A 21,634-nucleotide genomic window follows, 5' to 3' on the forward strand; every position below is an offset into this window, starting at 1 on the left:
TCACAGAGGAGCAATCCATTGACAACTTGTTAAATACAAAATCATCACTTTTGGCTCACAAATGGCTAAGTCACAGATCAGCAAATACTAAGAGAGCATTCAGGGGAAGTATCACTCTATGCTTACTTGTTAGTGCATTCTTCCCCAGGCAGCTGCTGCTGGTGACAACATACTGTGCCAGATGGACCTTTGGCAATTCTTAGCTGGTCAGGCACATCCACATGCTACTACACATGTACAGATAACGCTGTTTAGCATACTGATTGGGATACTGCTGACACAAAAATATGAAGCTTGGACCTTAAAGAAGTTTCATATTATTTTGTAATTTATCAGTCTTTAAAAAAACCAAACAAACAAACAAAAAAACCAAAAACCCTTTTCTTATTGTTCCACAAGAAGGAAAAAAGTTGTTTCCCACCAAGTTCTGTTAACTGTTACTGCTGCATAGTTTAACTTACTTTCCTTTTGACACAACAGTTCTGCTAATCAGTAAATAGTTCCAAAACATTAATAATTTTTAAAGAAAAAAAGCAAGAAACCTCCCTGCCAATTAAATTACTTTTTCTTTCTACTCATTTGAAACATTAGGTTTTTCTACCAGCTGATATTTTGCCATGCTGCGTCACTGTCATATGATAAATTCAATCAAGGGCACACAACAGCTACTTTAAAGGCTAACACCCTGGGCAGCTGAAGTAGCTAAAAGTTAGATCAACATAAGGATCTGCCTTGCAAAAGTCACTGCCTCCAGAACATAAGCAAACTGCATGCACAATCCAAAAGACATAAATTTTTGCCTTTTATTATTTCAACACAGCCTTTTTGTACTGCATTGTTAAAATCATAATTGAATTAACACATCAAATCAAAAGAGCATTTTTGTCTGACCAAGGTCTGTCTAGGTATCATTTTTCACAACCAGGAATATGTCATTAAGCAGACAGAGCATTAACCACATTCCACAGTGACACTGCAATATACAAGAAATATCCCTCTATACAGGAATCAAATTATTATCTTGCTGACACCAGGAAACCTCTGGTGAAGCACAGTAAAGTTTACCTTTGGAAGGAAATAGTATGAACCTTAGGCTTTCCTAGGTATTTCAAGCTGACATGTTTTTTCAGGGCTTTATGACAGGACATTTGTTAGTACAGCAACATACAGACAGTCTAATTGATGAGGTTTCCTCATGGTTTCAAACTACCCTTTTTAGAAATTCAGTTTGTCTTAAATTGGTAAATTCTGTACTTGGAAGTTCAGAGTTCCTCATCCTTGAAGAGCAATCATATACTTTCTTACATAAGCATTAAAGACCTATAAAAGCACAGCTGAAAGTTACTGTCTGTCTTACTGATGAAAGACGAAGGAAATATCCTTCATGGTTGAGGTAACATTATACAGTGTACTTGCATGCCTGTATCTTTATTTTACTCTAACAATTATGGATTTCCCATCTTAATTTTGTACATTTGATCATTTTTCAGGAAGCTTACATCTGTGTTTCCTAGGCTGTGGTAGGTGCCTCCCCAGAGTGTTCATAAGGGAGCAAGTGACAAGGACAAAGTGAACGGTTAAGAGCTAGTTAGCTTACAGAACCAGAATGAATACAAGTCAAGTCAAGATGGTGCTTTACCCAGGCTGTTTGGGATGGAGCATGTAAATAACAGTTTACTTGAAAGGAACAGTACAGACAAGACAGCATGGGAAGTTCTCATATAAAGAAAACTATCATTAAAACTGAGCCTTCAGCAGTCTAAGGAACTGTTCAATATTACAAAGCATTTATGTGAACTCTGTTCCCTCCTGAAATATCACCACTGTATTTACTTTCACAAAGACTTGTGTTTTACTTTTTAACTGTGAGAATTTTAATCAATAAACAGAAAATTTGAGGAATGTTGTATATATAAAAAAATTATTTCTACTAATAAGCTTTTGTTTATGGAAAACTGTTTACAGATACAGTTTTACAACTAAAGAGTTTAACGTTTAAAACATTTAACTGAACAGGCTTTACATCCAAATAAAAACATACTGAAGTCTCTTTCCTGAACTAGTTGAAGTCATACATATTCACTAATTGCTGGAAGGGATCCTCAGCTCAATCCAGATTTAAGTCATACTTAAAAATCTCACTCTGCAAAGCATGGTAACTTGAAACTTCCACTAATTTGATCATCACAAAAAGATGTCAAACATCTTGCAGAATTGAGTAGGATGTTTTTATTTCAAAAAGTATCAGCAGTAACTTCAATTGCTTTATTCACGTATGTCTCAGATGAGATGTATGAGATAAAAAAATTTTTTAAAAGTGTCACAGGAGTACAAATATTTGCATAAAATTTATTTACTCCTCAATAACCCAAAAGGCAATACAAATTAGTGTGTAGAGCACAGGATTTCCCACTGCATTAGTTTGACTGTATCCCATCTGGATTATTTACTGCATTACCTTTCAAATGTTCTATCTAATTAAAGATGCCTAGATACTATGCTGTTTGTTATTATACTGTCTTTGAATGAAGTACAGAAAGAAGGTAGTAAAAATAAAGGTAGTAAAATACAAAATTTCACAAAAAGTGAGACACAGTTTGAGAAAAGTGTGGATTTTATTATAGCTTTGCCATTGTATTAGTGGATGGCACGTGTTCAGATCCACGAAGGTAAGCACTCAGTTCCTTGAGATCACAATGCTACTAAGGTTCTTAAAATGAGTCTGTGGATCCGAGCCACTGTTCAAACAGAAATTTTCCCAGTAGAGGAGCTATTCTTTCAAATTCATTATTTCGTATTTGGTTGAAGGTGTGTGCTCATGAAGATTAAAATCTAAGCACATTAAAAACTTGAAGTTCTTGGGGTGTTATCCATACAATAAGCTGCAAATGTTCAGTCTTCCATGCCATTGCAGTACAAACCTTTGGCTAAAGCAAGCCAGCCAGTCTAAATAGGTGGAGAGTACCAACAACGCAACTGCTCACAGAAAGCTGCTGAAGCTTATGGAAAGATTTACTAGTTAAAGTGAGGGATAACTGGAAGGTTTCTAAAGGGCACATGTATCACAATAACAAGAGTTTACGAACGATTCACATGTACCCATATAACAAAGAATATTATTTCTGTGGGGTTTTGTCAACATGAGCTTTTGAAGGGAATGGCACTGTTATTGTGGAGATAGCTTAATTTGTTGAGCACTTACATTGATCATACTATTTCTAGTACTTTGAGATATTGCTTTGGATTACAAAGGATGCAGTCTTTCCTTGGGAAGATTTTCTTTAGTCCAGGGTTGCCCCAAATGAAAATTGCTTTCTTACTCCTTTGTGGAAAAGCACAGTATAACTCTAAGACTTTACTATGTACTACAGTAAACGTTGGAGAAGTCATTTTATTCCTGTTCACGTTAGAGGCAATTTGGCAATTAGTTTTTGTGGAAGAAACTTGATACCTTCATTTTACCTTTGCCAGTCATGGTAAAGGAGAAAGATGTAGGAATTATAGGAAGAAAATCTTGAAGGAAATAAATGAACGCACAAAGAATGACTTAAGCTGATTTATGTAGATGAATGAAAGAAAATACTACTACCTTTGATGAGACTATTCGGTTATCTGGAAATCTCTGTGGAATGTACGCTTCAGTGCCTGGAGGTGGTTCACGATGCCCAACATAAATAGTCCGACTGTCCACCCAATTCTCTTCTCCAGCACACTATGGGGGGAAAAACAGTCATCATGTCAGTTCACTCATTATTTCTGCAGTAGGATGAGTCACACACCGAATTAACTAATCATGTGTCCGATCATCAACACATACATATCCATAAGCGCGTGACCCCTCACACTTCTCTGTATAATCTCAAGACCACTAAAACTAAGTCAATTGCCAAAACCCTGCCTCAATTGCACTGCACTTTCCCTTCGGACAGGCTGAGAGAGTTGGGGTTGTTCAGCCTGCAGAAGAGAAGGCTCCGGGGAGACCTTGTAGCAGCTTTACAGTACTTAAAGGGGACCTACAAGAAAGCCAGAGAGGGACTACTTACAAGGGCATATAGTGATAGGACAAGGGGTAACGGCTTTAAACTGAAAGAGGGTAGATTCAGATTAGATGTAAGGAAGAAATTCTTTCCTCCAAGGGTGGTGAGACACTGGAACAGGTTGCCCAGAGAGGCTGTGGATGCCCCATCCCTGGCAGTGTTCAAGGCCAGGTTGGATGGGGCTTGGAGCAACCTGGTCTAGTGGAAGATATCCCTGTCTGTGGCGGGGCGGGTGGAGCTAGATGATCTTTAAGGTCCCTTCCAACCCAAACCATTCTGTGATTCTACGAATAAAAGGGAATCCATGAAAACTACTATTTTGACTTTTTCGTTTTCTAACTGAAAGAAGAAAAATGGCTTAAGATTTTCTCAGTCAAATTAGATATTTAGTAAGTGTTTACGTGGTTGCTACTCATTTTACCACTGATAAGAGTCAGTGGTAATTAAAACATTTATATATATATAACAAATTCATCTCATTTTTAAGACTAGCCAGCCATAACTTAGTATTTTATTTGAAGCAAAGTGAAACTCTGTGTTCTCTGAAATACTAGTAATAACAATTTCCCCAGACGCAAACAAGCTTAGGGACTCTTAGATTGCCAGGAAAAGACCTCAGCTTTTCAACTCAGATCCCTTGATCTTTAATGAAAGCTGTGTCTGCAAGTAGAAGAAAAAAGTAGGTGAGCCAAAGTAAAATGTTCATATATTCACATCACGAAATTCCACCACAGATACAAATTGTCCAAAATTAGCACTTGTATGCTGTCAATTCACTGTAAAAAAAAAAAAGTACAAATCACTGTAGAAAAGTATTTACATAAAAACGAAAGGATCAAATTTTTTTTATTATTTAAAAATATTTTTTTAGGGACTTGGATTACAAAATGCTCATCCCTTAGTCAACAGTCTTATATTTTTCATATGGTAGATAGGAATTAATTTCTCAAGTACAGAACACATTCCTAATACTTTGTCCCACATAGAGAAGCCCAGGCATCAGCTCTTTTAACATCATCATTAGGTCAAGTCAGGAGTAATTTAAATATTTAAATATGTAATCAATTTAAACTCAAAAACTCTGCTTTATGTTGTAATGATGCATTTACATATACTTCCATTAAGTATGTTACAGAAAAGAAGCTTCCATCTACCTTCAGCAGCTACATCTATTTAGTATATTAAATATGTCCTCAAAGTGCTCCTGGGCACTGGTGCTTGATTGCCTGTCTCTAAGGGCAAACTGTCAGACAGATACTTAGCAAACTAACACCAAACAAATACCAGGAGCAGTTTGGTAGTTAACACAGCCAAAGCATCACTCCCCAAAGCAGCTGCATGGAGCTGTGCAGTTCTTGAAAATAAAAGAGAGTTTAATCACATAGACATGGTATATCTTCTTTTCTAGCTAGTCTTGCTGTCAATAGTTCTGGGCCCATTTACTTTACTAGTACAGACATGGCTAATAAGTCTAAAATAAAATTTAGTTCTCAAACTTAAAAAAATATTCACCCTAATATTTCCTTCATTGGTTCGTTTCTGTATGATTATTCCACTGCCTTAAGTGCAACATAGGCAAAGAACAAATATTCAACATAAATTATTGTTGAAATATACATATAAAATCTTGCAATACTCTGAAAACCTGGAGCAGTTTAGCTTATAAAATAATTACCTATGCAATGTGCATGACTTTCTTGGGGGTGGGCAAGAACATCAAAACTAGAGAAAGAAAGCCTATTGAACTGAGACTACCTACCACAAAATAGCTGAGTAGTCATGAAGTAAAACATAAAGTGAAGTAAGAGGCCTAAAGAAAAGCAATTTCTGCTGTCCCAGACATTTATACTAGAACTAGTTAAATTCTTGCACATTACAGGAAAATGAAGGCATTACGTTCAGAAGCTACTGAAGGCCAAAATTACAAAACTAGGCATAAAACTAAAAATAAAAGTAACCCCAAAGTTCTTAGCCATTTTAATATGTTATTCAATATTCAATAACTTGAAAGGGTCACTTAAATATTATATGAAAACAAATTACTTATAAAGGAAGTAAAAGCAATAGCCATTCATAAGACACACCAATAGCACACCTTATGCTAAACTCCGTGACTATCCCTCACTCAGTGGGAGTACACATACAACATTTCTCACATGTCAGATCCCTCCAGTATGGGCCTTAGTGGGTTAGTTTAAAAATTACACTGATTTTCCAGTCAGACAACTCATCCCATATCACTGATAGGGCTTGTCACAACTCAAAAGCAAACTGCCATTCAGCCCACTTCTGAAGATCAGGTAGGATTCTTTCAGCAAGCCAAAATATTTTGGAAGGAAGTAAAGCAATGAAAATGTTTCCATATTCCACCTTCCTTCTATGCCAAGAACAAAATGTGGTAACTGTTATCATATTATTGGAACACAATATACTTTACCTTGTCAATGCACTTGAATGTACAATGCACACAAATGATTTATTGACACTTGTGCCAAGTAATACTCCTAGAAATGCAAGAGAGTGTGAGATATTCCCAAGCAGTAGATTAAATTGTACAATGTTTATTAATTTTTCATTAGGAAGGACATTCCAGACATAAAAGCAACACAAAGATTACTCCTGATACACTCAAGTGCCTGCCTGAGTTCAGAGACGGTTGTGTAACGGGCTAATGGGAATTCAACATGTGCCTTTGAACATCAAGAAGAAATCCCTCAGCTTCTCCTTCCCTCTACACAGGCCCAGCCTGACAATTCATCTCTTATATTTATTATGAGCCACTCCAAGACAGCTCGACAAGGGTGTTATTAGTTAAAAAAAAAAAAAAGTGGATTTTTTAAGTTTCACAGTATAAACTTATCTTTATCATGACGCAGTTAAAGAAGTCCCCTGTGAAATTACCTATCAAGCTAGGAGTACAAGACAGAGCTCTAAACAGCATTCTCCTGAATTACTACCAGTTTTTAAAGGTCCGATGGCCCTGGAGTATTGTGTTAACACCAAGTAAACAATCTTAATGTCACAACTTGGAATTTGTATCCCTAAAGAAAGGCTCTATAAAATTTACTTTAAACATGGATATAAAATCAAGACAATCTCTTCTGTTAGGTTAATTGGATCTGGGTTTATCATGAATTGATAAATTCACCACAAAAGTACAAAACAATATCTAACTTAATTTTTACTATCTGCTAGCACAGAACATTTTTTTATATATATATATATGTGTGTGTTAATAGATAATAGAAACTAAATGCACTTTACTAACTTAATTCAACAGCTTCAAAACCCCAAAACATTCACAGTCCAAGCATAAAAATTTAGCAGGGAAAAGGAAAGGCTATGTTTTTCAGTGAGGTAAAAGTGCAATGCAAAAAGTAGCATGCATTATTCAGTACGACCACAAGGAAACTCACTTGCATGAAGCGGAGAAAGATGCTTTTAGGAAAACAGCACTGTAAGTCAGGATGCATGCCACAAAAAAATCAAAACACACCGACTGAATGTCTGGTAATGCTAACCTACAAAGCCAAACACATTGATCCAACATTTCTTTTAATGTTCAGGTATTGCACATGAGAGATTATTTACAGAATGACACTAGGGTAACTGAAAAAAGCAATCTGATGCTGCTGCCAGAACAATGAACTACATTGACTTCTTTTTTTTCCAGTTCTATTACTTAAACCCATTAAGGATATGTCCAAGAAACCATAAATAAACCTTAGCATTATCTGCTTCTATTTATAGTCTAAAGCTCAATGTACCGAGACCTAGTTTCATTGGCACATCAATGAAGAAGCATTACTTAGCTTTTACTCTTTCAAGCAGGGTCAGCAATATAGAACGCAAAGACCAGCAAAAGACTAAATCATCTTTACATAACACTAAATAGAGCCAGTTAACAGGATTATACCTTAATGCATGTATGAGATCAAATACTCATGCAGCTTATTTTTCTGCTTTAAAAATCAAACTGAAACTAGCTTGAGATTCACCTTCATGCTACTCTGCTAATTTTTACCTAAATTTAATTTAAATTAAAATATATTATCTGAAAAGACAAGGGGGTTAGTATTCAACAGGTGACAGTAAAGGGATGATAGGAAGATGCTAGCAGTAGCTCCTAGAAAAGTAACTGACCTTGAAAGACTCCAAGTCTTGACATTTTCCGACTCTCCACTTGAACTAGTAATTTGGGCTTAATTAGTAGCAACAATCTTTGGTTCAAAATTACATTCTCTCTCCAAATAATGTAAACACAAACACTACTAAAATAAGTTAATATGCATTAAGTACAGCTGAAAACTCAGCTAAAATCTGCCCTGGCCAGGCTGTGAGTACACTTTATTGAACAATATTCTCTCCTACTTTTTTGCTAAATGCTTTCTCAGAGAGTCATAAATGGACAGTGTACACTAACCACAATTTTGACAGCAATGAATTCTCAGCATCAGCTATAGCCTTGTTCGCCCAGGTTGTACCTCAAGTTCTTCCACACAGAAATACTTTACACTCACAGAGGCAGGCTTTGACAACAGCCTGGTGTTTCAATAAAGCATTACTATTTGATCTCAATAAAGCAATTAGCACCATTGTTGAAATTGCACACTGAACACACAGCTGCTCAATCACTTTGGAGTTTTAGGGTAACAGATACCGACAAGCTATTATCACTCAAAATCCACATAAAGAACTAATGGTGCACAGTGTGAAAAAACTTTCACATGTAGAATATTTTGCTCACATCTAATTGGATACATTACAACAGCTCTCCACTAAAAAATGCCCTCCGTTTCTAATTTTTCATTCAGTGGAGAAACAACTCCCAGGAAGCTGTAATTCACTAAAGCGAAAAAAAAAGGAACTCATTTTCCTTTCTAGTATCTTAAGCAAACTGTCTTCTTTATTTATCATACACTATTTACAAAACCATGACATCATATAATCTCATCTTCGTCTTCATTTGTCAAATGTACCAAGTACCTGTTCTTTTACACTTGACTCAGCACCGTTCCGTAGGCAAATGTGCAGTCATCTCCCTACGCAAACAATGGCGCAGTGTGCAAATTTTTACTTAACTTCTCCAAATCCAATCAAATCCACTGTCCTTTTAAAGGTAGATCTGATCTATAAATCATGAAAAGGAGAATCCCTCTAAAGAAATAATAATAATTTAAAAATCTACATTTCCTGTAATTGCTAGCCAGTAAAAGAGGTTAAGAATTTAAATAGCCCGCTTTGCAAAAAAGTCTTATGAATTTACATGTATTTCTTTGTGGAGATAAACAGTGAAATTCTCAACCACTTAAAGGATCTTAGTAAGATTTTAAATGTTTGGCAAACTCACTAAGACCTATATAGAGCACTTAAGATTTATGTTTTGTTCACAGCACTGTATCAGCCCTCCATGTGAATGAACCTAGCTCAGAATAAAGAGTAAATATAACTTTAAAAGCTATTAAGATTGGTTTTATATGTTTCATATGAATATAGAATGGTACAGATAAAAATATCTCAAACATATAATTATCAGATAAAGTCCCCATCAAGTTTTATAATCTGAAAGAGGACTACCTCAATATTAGGTATCATAAACAGAAAGTAAATTATTTCATGGACATATAAGCCATAAACCACTAATTTAATGGAATAACAAAATGCAGCACTTCAGAGGCAACCATGGGGGAAAAAAAACAAACAAACAAACAACAGAACAACTCTCTCCCAGAAACTCCTATGAATAATTAACACACTTCCTATGGGAGATGTCACTGTCATGGGATCTGTTGCCTTATACTGTTGCTACAGAATATTTACTACTGCATTTCTTTTTAGCAAACACATTTTAAGTCCTTGCATGGAGATCTTTCACCAGAAGTAACACTTGAAAATAAAACTCTCCCAATACAATTGCCTACAAAACACACAATGGTGGACACAAGTATATGCAGAAGGAGAAGACAGGGAAGATGATAAACATTCTTTCACTTCGATTAGGTTATTTTATTTATTAATCTCAAGTAAGAGATGTGATTAGAAGCAAAGGTGAGTATATCTTTATTACAGAAAACGGTGCTAGGTCCAGTAAATTTCCTGACCAAGCCATACCTATAGCATTTGGTGGATCCTGGTTTTCTGATCCTTCTTTCCATCTCCTGCAAGGGCCTTATGCATGCAGGCAGAAGAGGAAATGGTTTCATAGCTATGGGCTGCATAAAGTTTTGTGACCTTGCTTGAAGTTGGAAAGAGGAAATGCAGAAATATGGCGATGGAATCATATAAAGTTCTGCAATTCACACTGGTTGGAACAAACATTCTGACACAACAGCACATATTCTAGTTTCTGTAAAATACCCAACATTCCTGTATATGTACTGAAATTTATCTCAGCCTTCCAGTTCATGCCTCCTTGAGCACTGTACTCAGAATAAAAGGTTTCTGAAGCTATCCTAATACAGTTATATTCCAATCATGTCACATCAGTTTGCACAGAGACATTCTAATATAGAACTTTGTAGACAGTCCAATTATCCTTTCTGATTTCTAGGCTAGAGCACCACCTTTAACTGAATTCCACATACTCTATATGAGTGAATCATTCAACTTCATGGATGACAAGGCCAGTGATCTGTGTTCCTCCTAAAAACAGTTACATAAATCTTTATTTCAAATACATAAAAACTAACCCAAGTTATTCAAGCAAGATTAAGATCTTTCATAAATGGTCAATTTGAACTCTAAATACTGTTGACATACTGGCCCATTTGGTATAGCTATTTGTGACGCTTGTGCTTTCTATTAAAGAGAAAGAATCTCGTTTAGTTTCCCTGTTTATTTCCATGAAAAGTAGTGATAAAAGCAATACAAATAAAAGTCTCCTATTCCTGTCACACAGGCTATCTTCAATCAATTTCAAGGAATCACTGGGATGATGGTAAAGAGGTAGATCTGTGAAACACATGAGTTACCAGACAGCTGGAAAAATGTTTTCACTTTTCCTTCCTCCCACTATACCAGGTCTGACACATTTTGCTCCTTACTGCCAGTGGGACAGGGAGACAGTGTGCCTGCTTACATGTCTCCCCAGTACCAGGCAAGAACTGCTACATGGAAATCCTTTCAAGAGTGTCCCACTTGCAATTAGAAAGGCAAATAAGAAACAAACTATACTGCAAATAGAAGCGATCAGAGAAGCTAGAAGGGAAAGTATCACATAAGATACAAGATATTTGACAGCCTTAGCACTTAAATTAATTATAAATCAAGTTTATATCTAAGCAGCTCCAGACCAACAGCTAAAATCAAGGTTTGAGGAGAAAATTTACAGCTTCCTTAGGTGCTAACAAAAGCTGCAAAACTACACGAGCAATTTTATTTCTTGCAAGGCAACTAAACTCCACTAAGATCTGCATGCAGTGCCAGTCAAACTCAGAGTATCTGTAAAGATACTTTTAAAGACAGAAACTTGTAAAGACAGACCTGTACAGATACTTCAGAATGCAGGCGTTTTTTACTCTCTAGTTGCCAGGAAATACTTCTATTTCCAGTAATTCATCAAGAAACATTCTAAAGAGATCAAAATTTTTATGTCAGAAAATTAACTGAAATTTTTAAAAAATTTATTTTTACAGATGCTAAAGAAACAGGACAATGGAGGGAGGCAAGCAGCAGATTGTTTTCATTCATTCAAAAATAAGTAATAAAAACACAGATACACCATACTATTTGTTTTCTTTTATATGAAGATACTAAATGATTAAGAAAAAATCAAGCAAAAATACCTGCTGTCTACCTTTTCAAAAGCACAAGTTAATGCATATAGAGACAATATGCATTGGCAAGACTGACAAAATCAGATGCAACTAAAAGTTATTCCTAAGTGGTGTTCTTCGAGGAGCTTCAGGTTATTCAAAAGGGGACATATTCTAAAAATGTGCTTTAAATTCAGAGCAGCAAATTACTCTACCAACAGCCTTCACGTGGATATGATCAGAACTGGCCAGCGACAACATCTTCTACAAGGATTTTAACAAACAACGAACCTAATATTCAATTTATTGGCCTATCTTCTGTTCACTCTCAGAAGTGCTGCTCTTCAAGCAAGCACTAAACAAATCTCTATTTTTGTACTATACCGACCCTACTTGCAACATGGTGGCAGTCTTGCCAGACCCTCAGGTCAAAATCACCCTATGACTACACCTAAATGAAAAAAGCAAGGGGAAGAGTCAAATTTCTGGCCTGCATTCCAGAACAAAGACAGTTAAAAGATACAGGCTTTCATATGCTCTTTACACTTAGCACAAGGGCTGTCAAAATGTCTCACCTATATGTTAGCCAGTTTCTAAATTGTTCAGGTAAGCTATGGACAAAAAAAAAAAAAAAAAAAAAAGTTAACTATTGCACTCTGCAGTCCACTGACACACAGCTGAGCAGCAGACCTCTCTATTCCTACTTTCACTAAAGAAATAGCATGCAGTTTTCCCACCAAGAAAACGTCTTCCTTCTTCCTTGTTAACCCTTGTCATCACATTTAAATCTATAACACAAGTTCACTGCAAGTAGTAACTACTCACCATCTTGATGGTCAGTTCTTGTTAGAGTTTAAAAGGATTTTCATTCCTAAGTAGATACAGAGCTAGTGAACCTGTGATTCTGGCAGAGAGAAGGTAGGGCTGCTTTGTGGTATCATCATATATTCTAAAAAGTGTAACAATTTTTAGAATGCTGGTCTTACAGGCCACTGACTCAGTGGCCAAAGAACATCCAAATGTTGTTACATGAACTGTTCCAACCATAATAATCTAGGGCTTTAGTCCCTATGTTATATATTTGTACTGGAGATTCACCAAAATATTTATTGTAAACTCACTTATATCTCTATATATCTTTACATATTTATCTATTTATACTTAACTGATACTGAACTACAGTTTCTTAATGAACAGTGACTTACAACACCTTTTGGGTTTGGTTTTTTTCTACACAAAGACTAAAAAACCAAGCTTCCCAGTGTATGTCTGTAGCTATGCTACCATACATACTTGAGGTCAGGCTGCAGCCTTATCAGAAGCAAATACCCCAAGAAAAATGAGAGAGAGAAAACAAACTATCATATGGGTGCTGCAAAAAGCAGTACAACTAATGTAGTTACTACCTGTTAGTCTTCCACACCTATAAGGAGAAACATCAGCAAAATAGCAGGTGTCATGTTTTGACAAATTTTCAAATCAAGATCTTACTCACTCCAGTCCCCAAGTTATTCCCCTAGACTAAGGCCAGACTGTATTGGTCTACATAACTACCCACAAAAGTAAACAGGTAAGGTACAAATGACACACTTTCTCTGCATTACTGGTAAATTTATCAACAGCCTAGAAGCCCTGGCACTAGTCAAAATGACAATATTAATAGTCAAATTTCTCCTACGAGTAATTATATTTTGCCATATTCCCTGCAAAGTAACTTGCAAATCATATATCTCACTTTCTTTTATTTGTAATCGGTTTTGAGAGCTATTTAAAGTCACATCATAATCCCAGCATACCTATACTTCATCTTGAAGAAATCCCGTATTTATAGTTCCAAAATAACTTGGCTGTTCAGATTAACTGGTTAATTATATATCATTAGAAGCTACCTAGCATTTTCCTTCACCTCCTTACTTCTTACTGCGCTCTGGCACTAAATCCCATGTTATGCAAATTCAGTTTGGTGAACACCAACACAGACACATACAAACTTTGATATGAGAAAGGACCCTAACTACAGTTGGTTATAAAGATTAACGAAACATTTATTTGGAGCTATTTGTAAAAACTTACATTCAACAAACTTCAAACTCCTAACACAATTATGCAATAGTATTCCAGTACAGCTCTGGCACACTAAAGGAATTTAAAATATTAACCCATTACTTCTTCCAACACTGCAAAGCAATGCCATATGTTGAAGTATTTGAGGGAAAAGGCCATGTGCCAATTCAAGTAAGAGCTCACAAATTGTATTCACAGTTTTACCTACTATCATACAAGTGTTGCTGATGAAATACCACATTCAATCCCCATACATAATAGTGAAGATCTCTTAAATTTTCCAAAAGTAGCAGGCATCAGGATCATAAAGCTGACTTCAGGTAAAATCTATACTGATGAAAAACAAGAGTTTTAAACTTATAAAATGGTACGAAGGACATTTATTACCTTTGAGAGTTTGTGTCAGGAGCATGAATACACCTACTCATGATGCATAAAAAGCTTTATGACACCAATAACCACAAGATTTTAGAATCCCTTTTGTTTTCACTGCACTTGAGGACCGTGAATTCCAGAAAGATTAAATATTACTTGACGATTCCTTTGATGTACTGAGCTTTTAATGTTTACTTTTATTCTCAAAGAACAGATTTAAGGATTTGCAACTGAACAATATGAACTACAATAAATATTTCACAACTTCTTACTTTTACAAACATCAAAAGATTTATTTCAAGAACACTTCTACAGTAACCAGTCAAATATTTATAAAAGTAAACTCTAACAGCATTTGCTACTATTAGTTGTATTTTAAAAGTTAGATATTCATACAAAATTATTATTTTACATTACAGCTATTTCCTTTGTCATATATAGTCTCAGAAAAATGTAAGCAACATTTCAAAAAAATTAGTCACAATACAAAATAAATAAATGAAATTGACTAGTCAGAATCTAGTGCCAGTTGCTATTCAAAAAAATCTAAAACATCCAGAACATATATTATACAAGCAATTAAATAGCAAACTTCAGAAATCAAAACAGCCAATGCTTAGCAGTCAAAAACTGTGAGAAGGAAGTTCCATAACTAAACTCTTTGGCAACTAAATTAAGAGCAACTGCAATACTGAACTAGTCACTGAACAAGACAGGACACTGGAAATCAAGGATGGACTTTTGGTGTTTACCATCCTAAATAGTTCAGTGAAGACTGGGTGAAGTTTCAAACAAAATATCATTAATAACTCAGAGGGAACTTCTCCTGATATAACAAAGGTGAGGAACACTTAAATAAAACACTCTTTTTCCAACATATATTCAGTGACCTGTGTTAATCCACAATGACTGGCCATCCTGAGTAGACATTCCATACTTGTAAAATACTATTAATAAAAGCATTAATGATAGCCAGGGAACTCATAGTCAGGTCAACACGGTATGCCCAACACATCAGAAGTCAAGTTCCAGTATACTCAGTACGGTGTCGATGACCATTGCTTGATCAAAAGTAGAGAAGGTACAAATGAATTTATTTTAGTAAAAACTGTAGCTACTTCCCAATTTAAAATGTAAATCACACACTCCAGCATTTATCTATAGCTCAGCAAGCAAGGTCCTAAATAATGCTACGAGACTGGTATCAATGTAACTACAGAACATGGGGAACATGCTTTTGAAAGCTTTCAATGCTCCATGTACCTCCTTTTATTTATAAGTGGAAGAAGAAATGTCCACGTTCCACTTTAACGTATTAAAACTGTTCTGTGTCCTTCATGCAGGAAAGCAAAGATATTTTTAAAGAAAGATTTTTCTATCAAGTCTAGAACTGTACTGTACATTGAGATTAATATATTCTGAGCTGCAATGATTTCTATAATAAAGGCAAAGAGGGTTATGTAGCTTTGTCTGGGATGAGACGATAAGTGTAATCTCAACCTCCACATGTCTGCCATTCAGTGATACAGAAAAGGTTAAACAACCTTTTGATATTGCAGGTTTCTATTCAGCAGCAAAAGCATACATAAAAACACAAGAGAAGGCACCTACTTCCAGGCTTTGATTTACTGCTGTGATTTCTTTGATGTGGGGAGGGATGGAGGCGAGCAGTTACAATACATCACCCCCTAAAAAGAGCTTGTGATGGGATGGTCTCTCTTTGCCATAAAACTCTCTCTCTCGGGACTCTAGCAATCTAAAAAATTCCCCCTTTTTTCTCCTAGGCAAACATACCCCACAGCATTAACTTACAGCTTTAAAAAGTTGATGAACTACTCCCTAAAGAAATGTTTCTCAAGCTTCGAAGGCTGATCTGCCATCCCTTCCCAACAATAAGCAAGGGAAAAAAAAAAAAAAAAGAAAAAATCTAAACATATTTTCTTCTCAATAGAAGACCACAAAGAAAACCAACATTAGCCAAGACTAGCTTACAGAAGGTTGACAGTCTCTCCCATACCCCACATATTGGGAACCCCTACCATAAGTAAATTCCCAGTACAAAGTACATGCTGGCAGGAAACACCTTTATTTAGCAAACTTCAAAAAGCATATATGTACTTGAGGATTTCGCAGGCCCTACAGGCCCTTCAAGAACCAAGCTGAGAATATCAGGCTTGTGGATAGCCTCTACGACAGATTATCTCAGAAAAAAAAAAATTCATCTTTAAATAGGAGGATACCTGAGAGGTGTTACTTCAACTGAACAAGTATCAAAAAAACCCTTTAGACCAGAATCATCAGTATTATCTATTTTAATCTTCTGTGTATGACAGGCTAAAGAACCTACAAACTGAGACAGCTAGGTAATCATAAAAACGGATAAATATTTAATATTTTTCTCTTTTTGCAACATTTTGTTGTATTTAAAATGTATACACATATTAAGAAACGGAATTATTTCAACAGCAAGGAAAATACTTTTAATAGATTGTTTCCTTTCTTAGTATTATCTTTTTGAAAACAGTCCAACAGACAGATTTTCTTTTTAAAGATTTAGCTTTTATGCTCAATAAAACTTATCTATTCCCAGAAAACGATGTGCCCCCCATGTGTCTCTTCCTGTTTGACTAGGAATTCCTGGAACCAGTCCAAGGAAGAAAAAACAAAACAGCAAACCCTCAGTTGCTGCAAAAGTGGGTTAGGAAAAGCAATGACAGATTTCGAAGTAGCTTGTCATGCTATTTTTTTACATCCCTGTGTCCAGGAAATAAATGAAGATGAAATCTAAAGTGAATATCCAATATTCTTACTATACTGTAACATATATTCCAGATATGTTTATTTGGAAAATATGTAACCATAACAATTCTGTACTTTGATTCACACTTCCTAATTCATGTATCTTCTCAAATGTTTACAGATTTAGTCAGCAATATGATCTGACTTCAAAGTTCAATCAAACTGTAAAACTGTCCATATTCTGAGCAGAGCTTTGGACCAAACAACTTCCACAGGTAAGTTTAACTGGTTGCATAAACTGCCAGTCAAATGCCTACAATTTAGTGTTTTTAAGAGAGGTAATTTTATATCTAAAACCAGCTAACATGAGTTTACTGACTACCAGGCCAATTTCAGTAACAACTGTGTTTGTAAGCACAAGCCTGAGCATTCAAGACATTTATTCTATCACGTAATTTTTTACCTTAAGCCTTTAAGAACATTGAAAGCCAACGGCAAAACCCAAATCGAGTCAGAAATCATTGTTCTAGACTCATTTTTTTGTTGCCCCCAAAATGCAGTAAAATAACAGAAGATTCTACAAATCCTACTTCAGCCATATACATCACAAATATACACTCATAATGAATGAGGCATGTTTGGCTCCTGCAGAAGAACACATTATCAGTTTCATAAAATCTGCTCGTTTCCAAATGCTTTTGACTACATGCTGCACACTTCAGGACATGTACCCTACAGGCAGAGAAGATGGGGCAAGATACCAAAATTATAGTGCCAAAAATAAAGTTTCAGGTGGTAGCTTTCAGCCCAAGAAGCATTACTACAAATGAGATAACTAATCCTTGGCACTGCCCTGGTTGGCAGTACAGTGTCCTACTGGAGTTATTTCTGTCTACTTCCTAATACTTCCCCCCCACAATATAGATAGATTTAATCCATAAATAAGAAAGGTAATTTCAGGAAGGGAAAGTCATTTACTTTTGCCTTCTAGAAACAATTACTCTTTCTTGGTTTTAGGAAGCATTCCATTGGACAACTCCTCGGAAATAAAATACAACTACGTTTAATAAATGAAGATAGGAATACCAGGCACAGATCCTGACTTTAATAGTCTTAGGAGGCATAGTACAAACAAAAAAGGAAACTCACCATTTTGTCTTATAAATAGGCAGCTATGACTAAAACCAAGGAAAGCAGGAAGTATTTTCACACTTATTTTACTTTTTAGAATATGACTGCATCTGAGGCCTTGCCACAGCAGCAGTATCAGTTACCATATCCAACAACCATGCCCCTGGAAGTGGATAGCTGCTGTAAGTCTAGTGCAAAGATCACGAGTCTACCAGCTATCCTGTTAATTTTTTTCTAGTACACGTGGCTTCTAAGGGGTCAATTATGCACTATAAGTTGAATTCAAATGGAGTAAGTATGCTGATTGTAAGAGATAATTACTTACTTTGTTTCTTAATGTAAGTTGATTATGTGCTTATGCAAGAGGCTATCCGGTGGCAGCTGGAACGTTTTACTTCGGCTAAGCCACTGCCTCTACTCAATGGGGCACTGTGAGGTGGAAATGGCACTGGACTTTCCTTCTAACAGTAGGTTAAGTCATGTTTACACCAGTTTGACGAGTTCTGGCACATATAAGGAATAAGGATATTGTGGCAAGTTCTATCGCAAGTGAGTTAAACGTGCTATTGTTTTGAATAAAAAGAAAACGTAAGTCTTAATGAGATTTATTATGGAAAATATTCAAAGAGCCAAGAACATTGTTTTTTGTGGGTTGCTTGTTTGGTTGTTGTTGGGGTTGGGTTTTTTTTTTCAGTGAGAACATAACATTATAGAAGGAAGAAAACTGACTTCAGTTGCAAACTTCTGGAAACAAGACATCCAGATGCTTTTGTGAGGACAGTGACAGAAGCCTATTAAGCAGAGAATGGGTTCATCTGCAGGGTAATTTTTTACATTTACAGAAAGAGTAGTAGAAAAGTATACAAGCTATGCCAAAATGTATTTGCACTTAACATAAATCCTTCCAAATGAAAAGTGTTAAGGTCCTATTAAAAAAGTCCTCTCAGAGGACTATGCCTCTAAATAATGTCAATATGCTATAAAAACACTTTCTGGAGACAAGTCCAGGACAGATTTTTGTTTGCAGGCACACACACAGCATCCTCTCTTGACTCACTGTACTTTTGAAATAGAGTTAAAATACCAACCAAAGAACACCCATTATTTCACTTGTATATATTAGTCAACTTCTTCAGTAAAAACAAAGAAAAAATTATAAAACCTGAGTAAATCACACATGTTAAAGCATCTGTATTAGAACCTGTATCTTCCCTCCTATATACTCTATAAAAAGACTATAAAATGAAGCCTTAGCACTAGATAAAAGCAAAGGTTTGTCCTTGTAAGGAGCAATGCTAACATTGGACTGTTAACAGGGAACAAATACAAAATAAACTGCATGCTTTCACTTATTCCATAGGGTCACAGTTGAAAGACTTGGAGATACTGTGAAAAGAAAGGCTTGCTATGTCCCAAATATAAAAGTTACATTGACCTAGTGATCCTGTAAAAACAGTAGTATTTTTCTTTGAAAGCTGCTTAGATTTCTACAGTAGTAATTGCTCTTAAAAGTCACCTTGCTCCAAATCTGTAAATTCAGTATCAAAATTAGCTGTTATAGAAAACATGTACATTTTGAGTACTTATGAAATAACTAATGTTTCACTCAAGACCAACAAACAATAAAAATATCCTTTCTCTACAAGTGTTATTTATGTCCGACTGATGAAGCTGCTTGCTTCAGATCTATTGAACAGAGGTTACAACCACATTCTCCATTTTCTCTTTGGGTGCATGGCAGGAAAAACCCCATAGTATCACCCTCTGAGAGAACTCTTCTGCATTTGCTCAGGGAACTGAAATAGGATGAACTTTCTTCTAAAGTTTTGTCTTCATGTGTGCACCGTGGGAAGCAGGCTAGGCAATGGAGATGGAAGGGACAAGGTATCATGAAGCAACTCATGCTGGAAAACTTGTACCATCTAACAGATACCCATGCCTTCCAATTAATCCTCAAGCAAGTAATTTTCTCTCCCCTTGTTATCATTTTAAATTATATGCTGCTGACCATTGTAAGGATCTCCATACTTCAATACTAGGAGATTTAATACCAGGTGAGAATTATATTCTAAATTACTCTTTGAAGTAGGGGAAAGTTGGTGATGGAAGCAGGAGGTTAAATAAAGCTGATCAACAAATTATCTTGGGAAACTTAAATCGTTCAAAAACCAAATTGGTTGCTAACTGATTTTCAGCAAACTAGATAAATGGTCCAGAAAGTCCAAATTTGTACTTTATGGTAAGGTGTCCATTAAAATTAACACTTCCTGTAAGACTCTCCCATCACTAGTTTTACTTTCAAGTTAATATAAGCAATATCAATATTGCCAATTCAGTGACAAAAGTACATTTTATGGTTTGTGTTTTGGGGTTTTGGGTTTGGTTGTGCTTTTGAGGGGTTTGGGGCTTTTTTTTGTTTTGTTTTTAAGAAAAACTAGTTACTCCATCACAGAAAAAAAAAAAAAAATCAAGAGTACAGAAACAGAAGAAGGAGAAAATATAAACTTGAATAGCTGACATGACAAACTAAAGTTTACTGGCTTAGCAGACTGATGTACTTTCAAGGACAAAATTCTTTTATATTGGAGCCTGAAACTATTTCACTGTTTAAAACATTTTGAATAGAGGAATAATAAGCTTATAAACAGGTTATAATCTTAAAAAAACCCAAATATTATGAAGATTGATTTTTAACTCTCAAGGTATTAAATCTCTCATAATACACTAACACAGAACATGTCTAAAAAATACTCAGATCTGGATTTAAAGATGACATGTGAATTTTACTAGTGTCATAACTATGATGCTACTTGCTTTAAGTTTTCCATTACATGGAACGTTCACTGCCTCAGCAGCCTGTGGTTCCATGGCATAAAACATTAGTTTCTATGTTTCTCTCAATTTAATCAGTGTAAGGTAATCCTTCTAATTCTCAGACACTATCTTTGGCTTTTTATTGCACTCTCTCCAACATTTAAACAGATTTCTTACAATGTAGATACCAGAACAAGGAAGAAATAGCATACCAGTTTGTTTCTTAATGGTATAGAAATCTGGTTACTCCTAATGTTTCCATTTTAATGTTACATACTTATTTGAGGCAAGTGAAATATTATTTATAAATCCTTTTTTGCTTTGTTTATACATTTGCAGAGATATGAAACTGGACAGATGGGAAAGGATTTTCCTCAAATGTGATGCTGGCTGGAAACCTCATGGGTAAAACAAAACAAAACCAAATTCCATCTGTTCATAAATATTTTGGTTTCAAGATGAAACTGAGCACTTTTCCCTTTTAATCCCTCACCTTAATATCAACCTCCTTATTGATATCTCCACTCTGAAAGTCTAGGCATTTCTAAATATTGTAAAGATTAATATAGCATTTGATTTGCCAAATATTCAATACTCTCATGACAAATACATAGTTTTGTCTCGATGAATTGTGAGGTACGCAGTCTTGGTGTACCTCAGGTACACCTCAAAGAGGAAAGGACAAAGAAGAAAGGACACAGAGGGGCCACCCATGCTGGT

The 21,634-nt window shown here is 35.6% G+C and overlaps 1 protein-coding gene across 7 annotated transcripts in view; it reads right to left on the reverse strand.

Annotated features, from left to right (window-relative positions):
• The window catches only part of ATP11A (ATPase phospholipid transporting 11A), a 135,338-nt gene that overhangs the window by 66,357 nt on the left and 47,347 nt on the right, over window positions 1-21,634 (reverse strand). For all 7 annotated transcript variants that reach the window (XM_052773711.1, XM_052773710.1, XM_052773709.1 and 4 more), the window contains exon 2: window positions 3,590-3,712. In XM_052773711.1, the coding sequence (XP_052629671.1) occupies window positions 3,590-3,712 (123 nt within the window). The remainder of the gene's footprint in view (window positions 1-3,589; window positions 3,713-21,634) is intronic.

This window comes from Harpia harpyja, chromosome 22 (assembly GCF_026419915.1).
Source record: "Harpia harpyja isolate bHarHar1 chromosome 22, bHarHar1 primary haplotype, whole genome shotgun sequence".
Lineage (NCBI taxonomy): Eukaryota > Metazoa > Chordata > Aves > Accipitriformes > Accipitridae > Harpia > Harpia harpyja.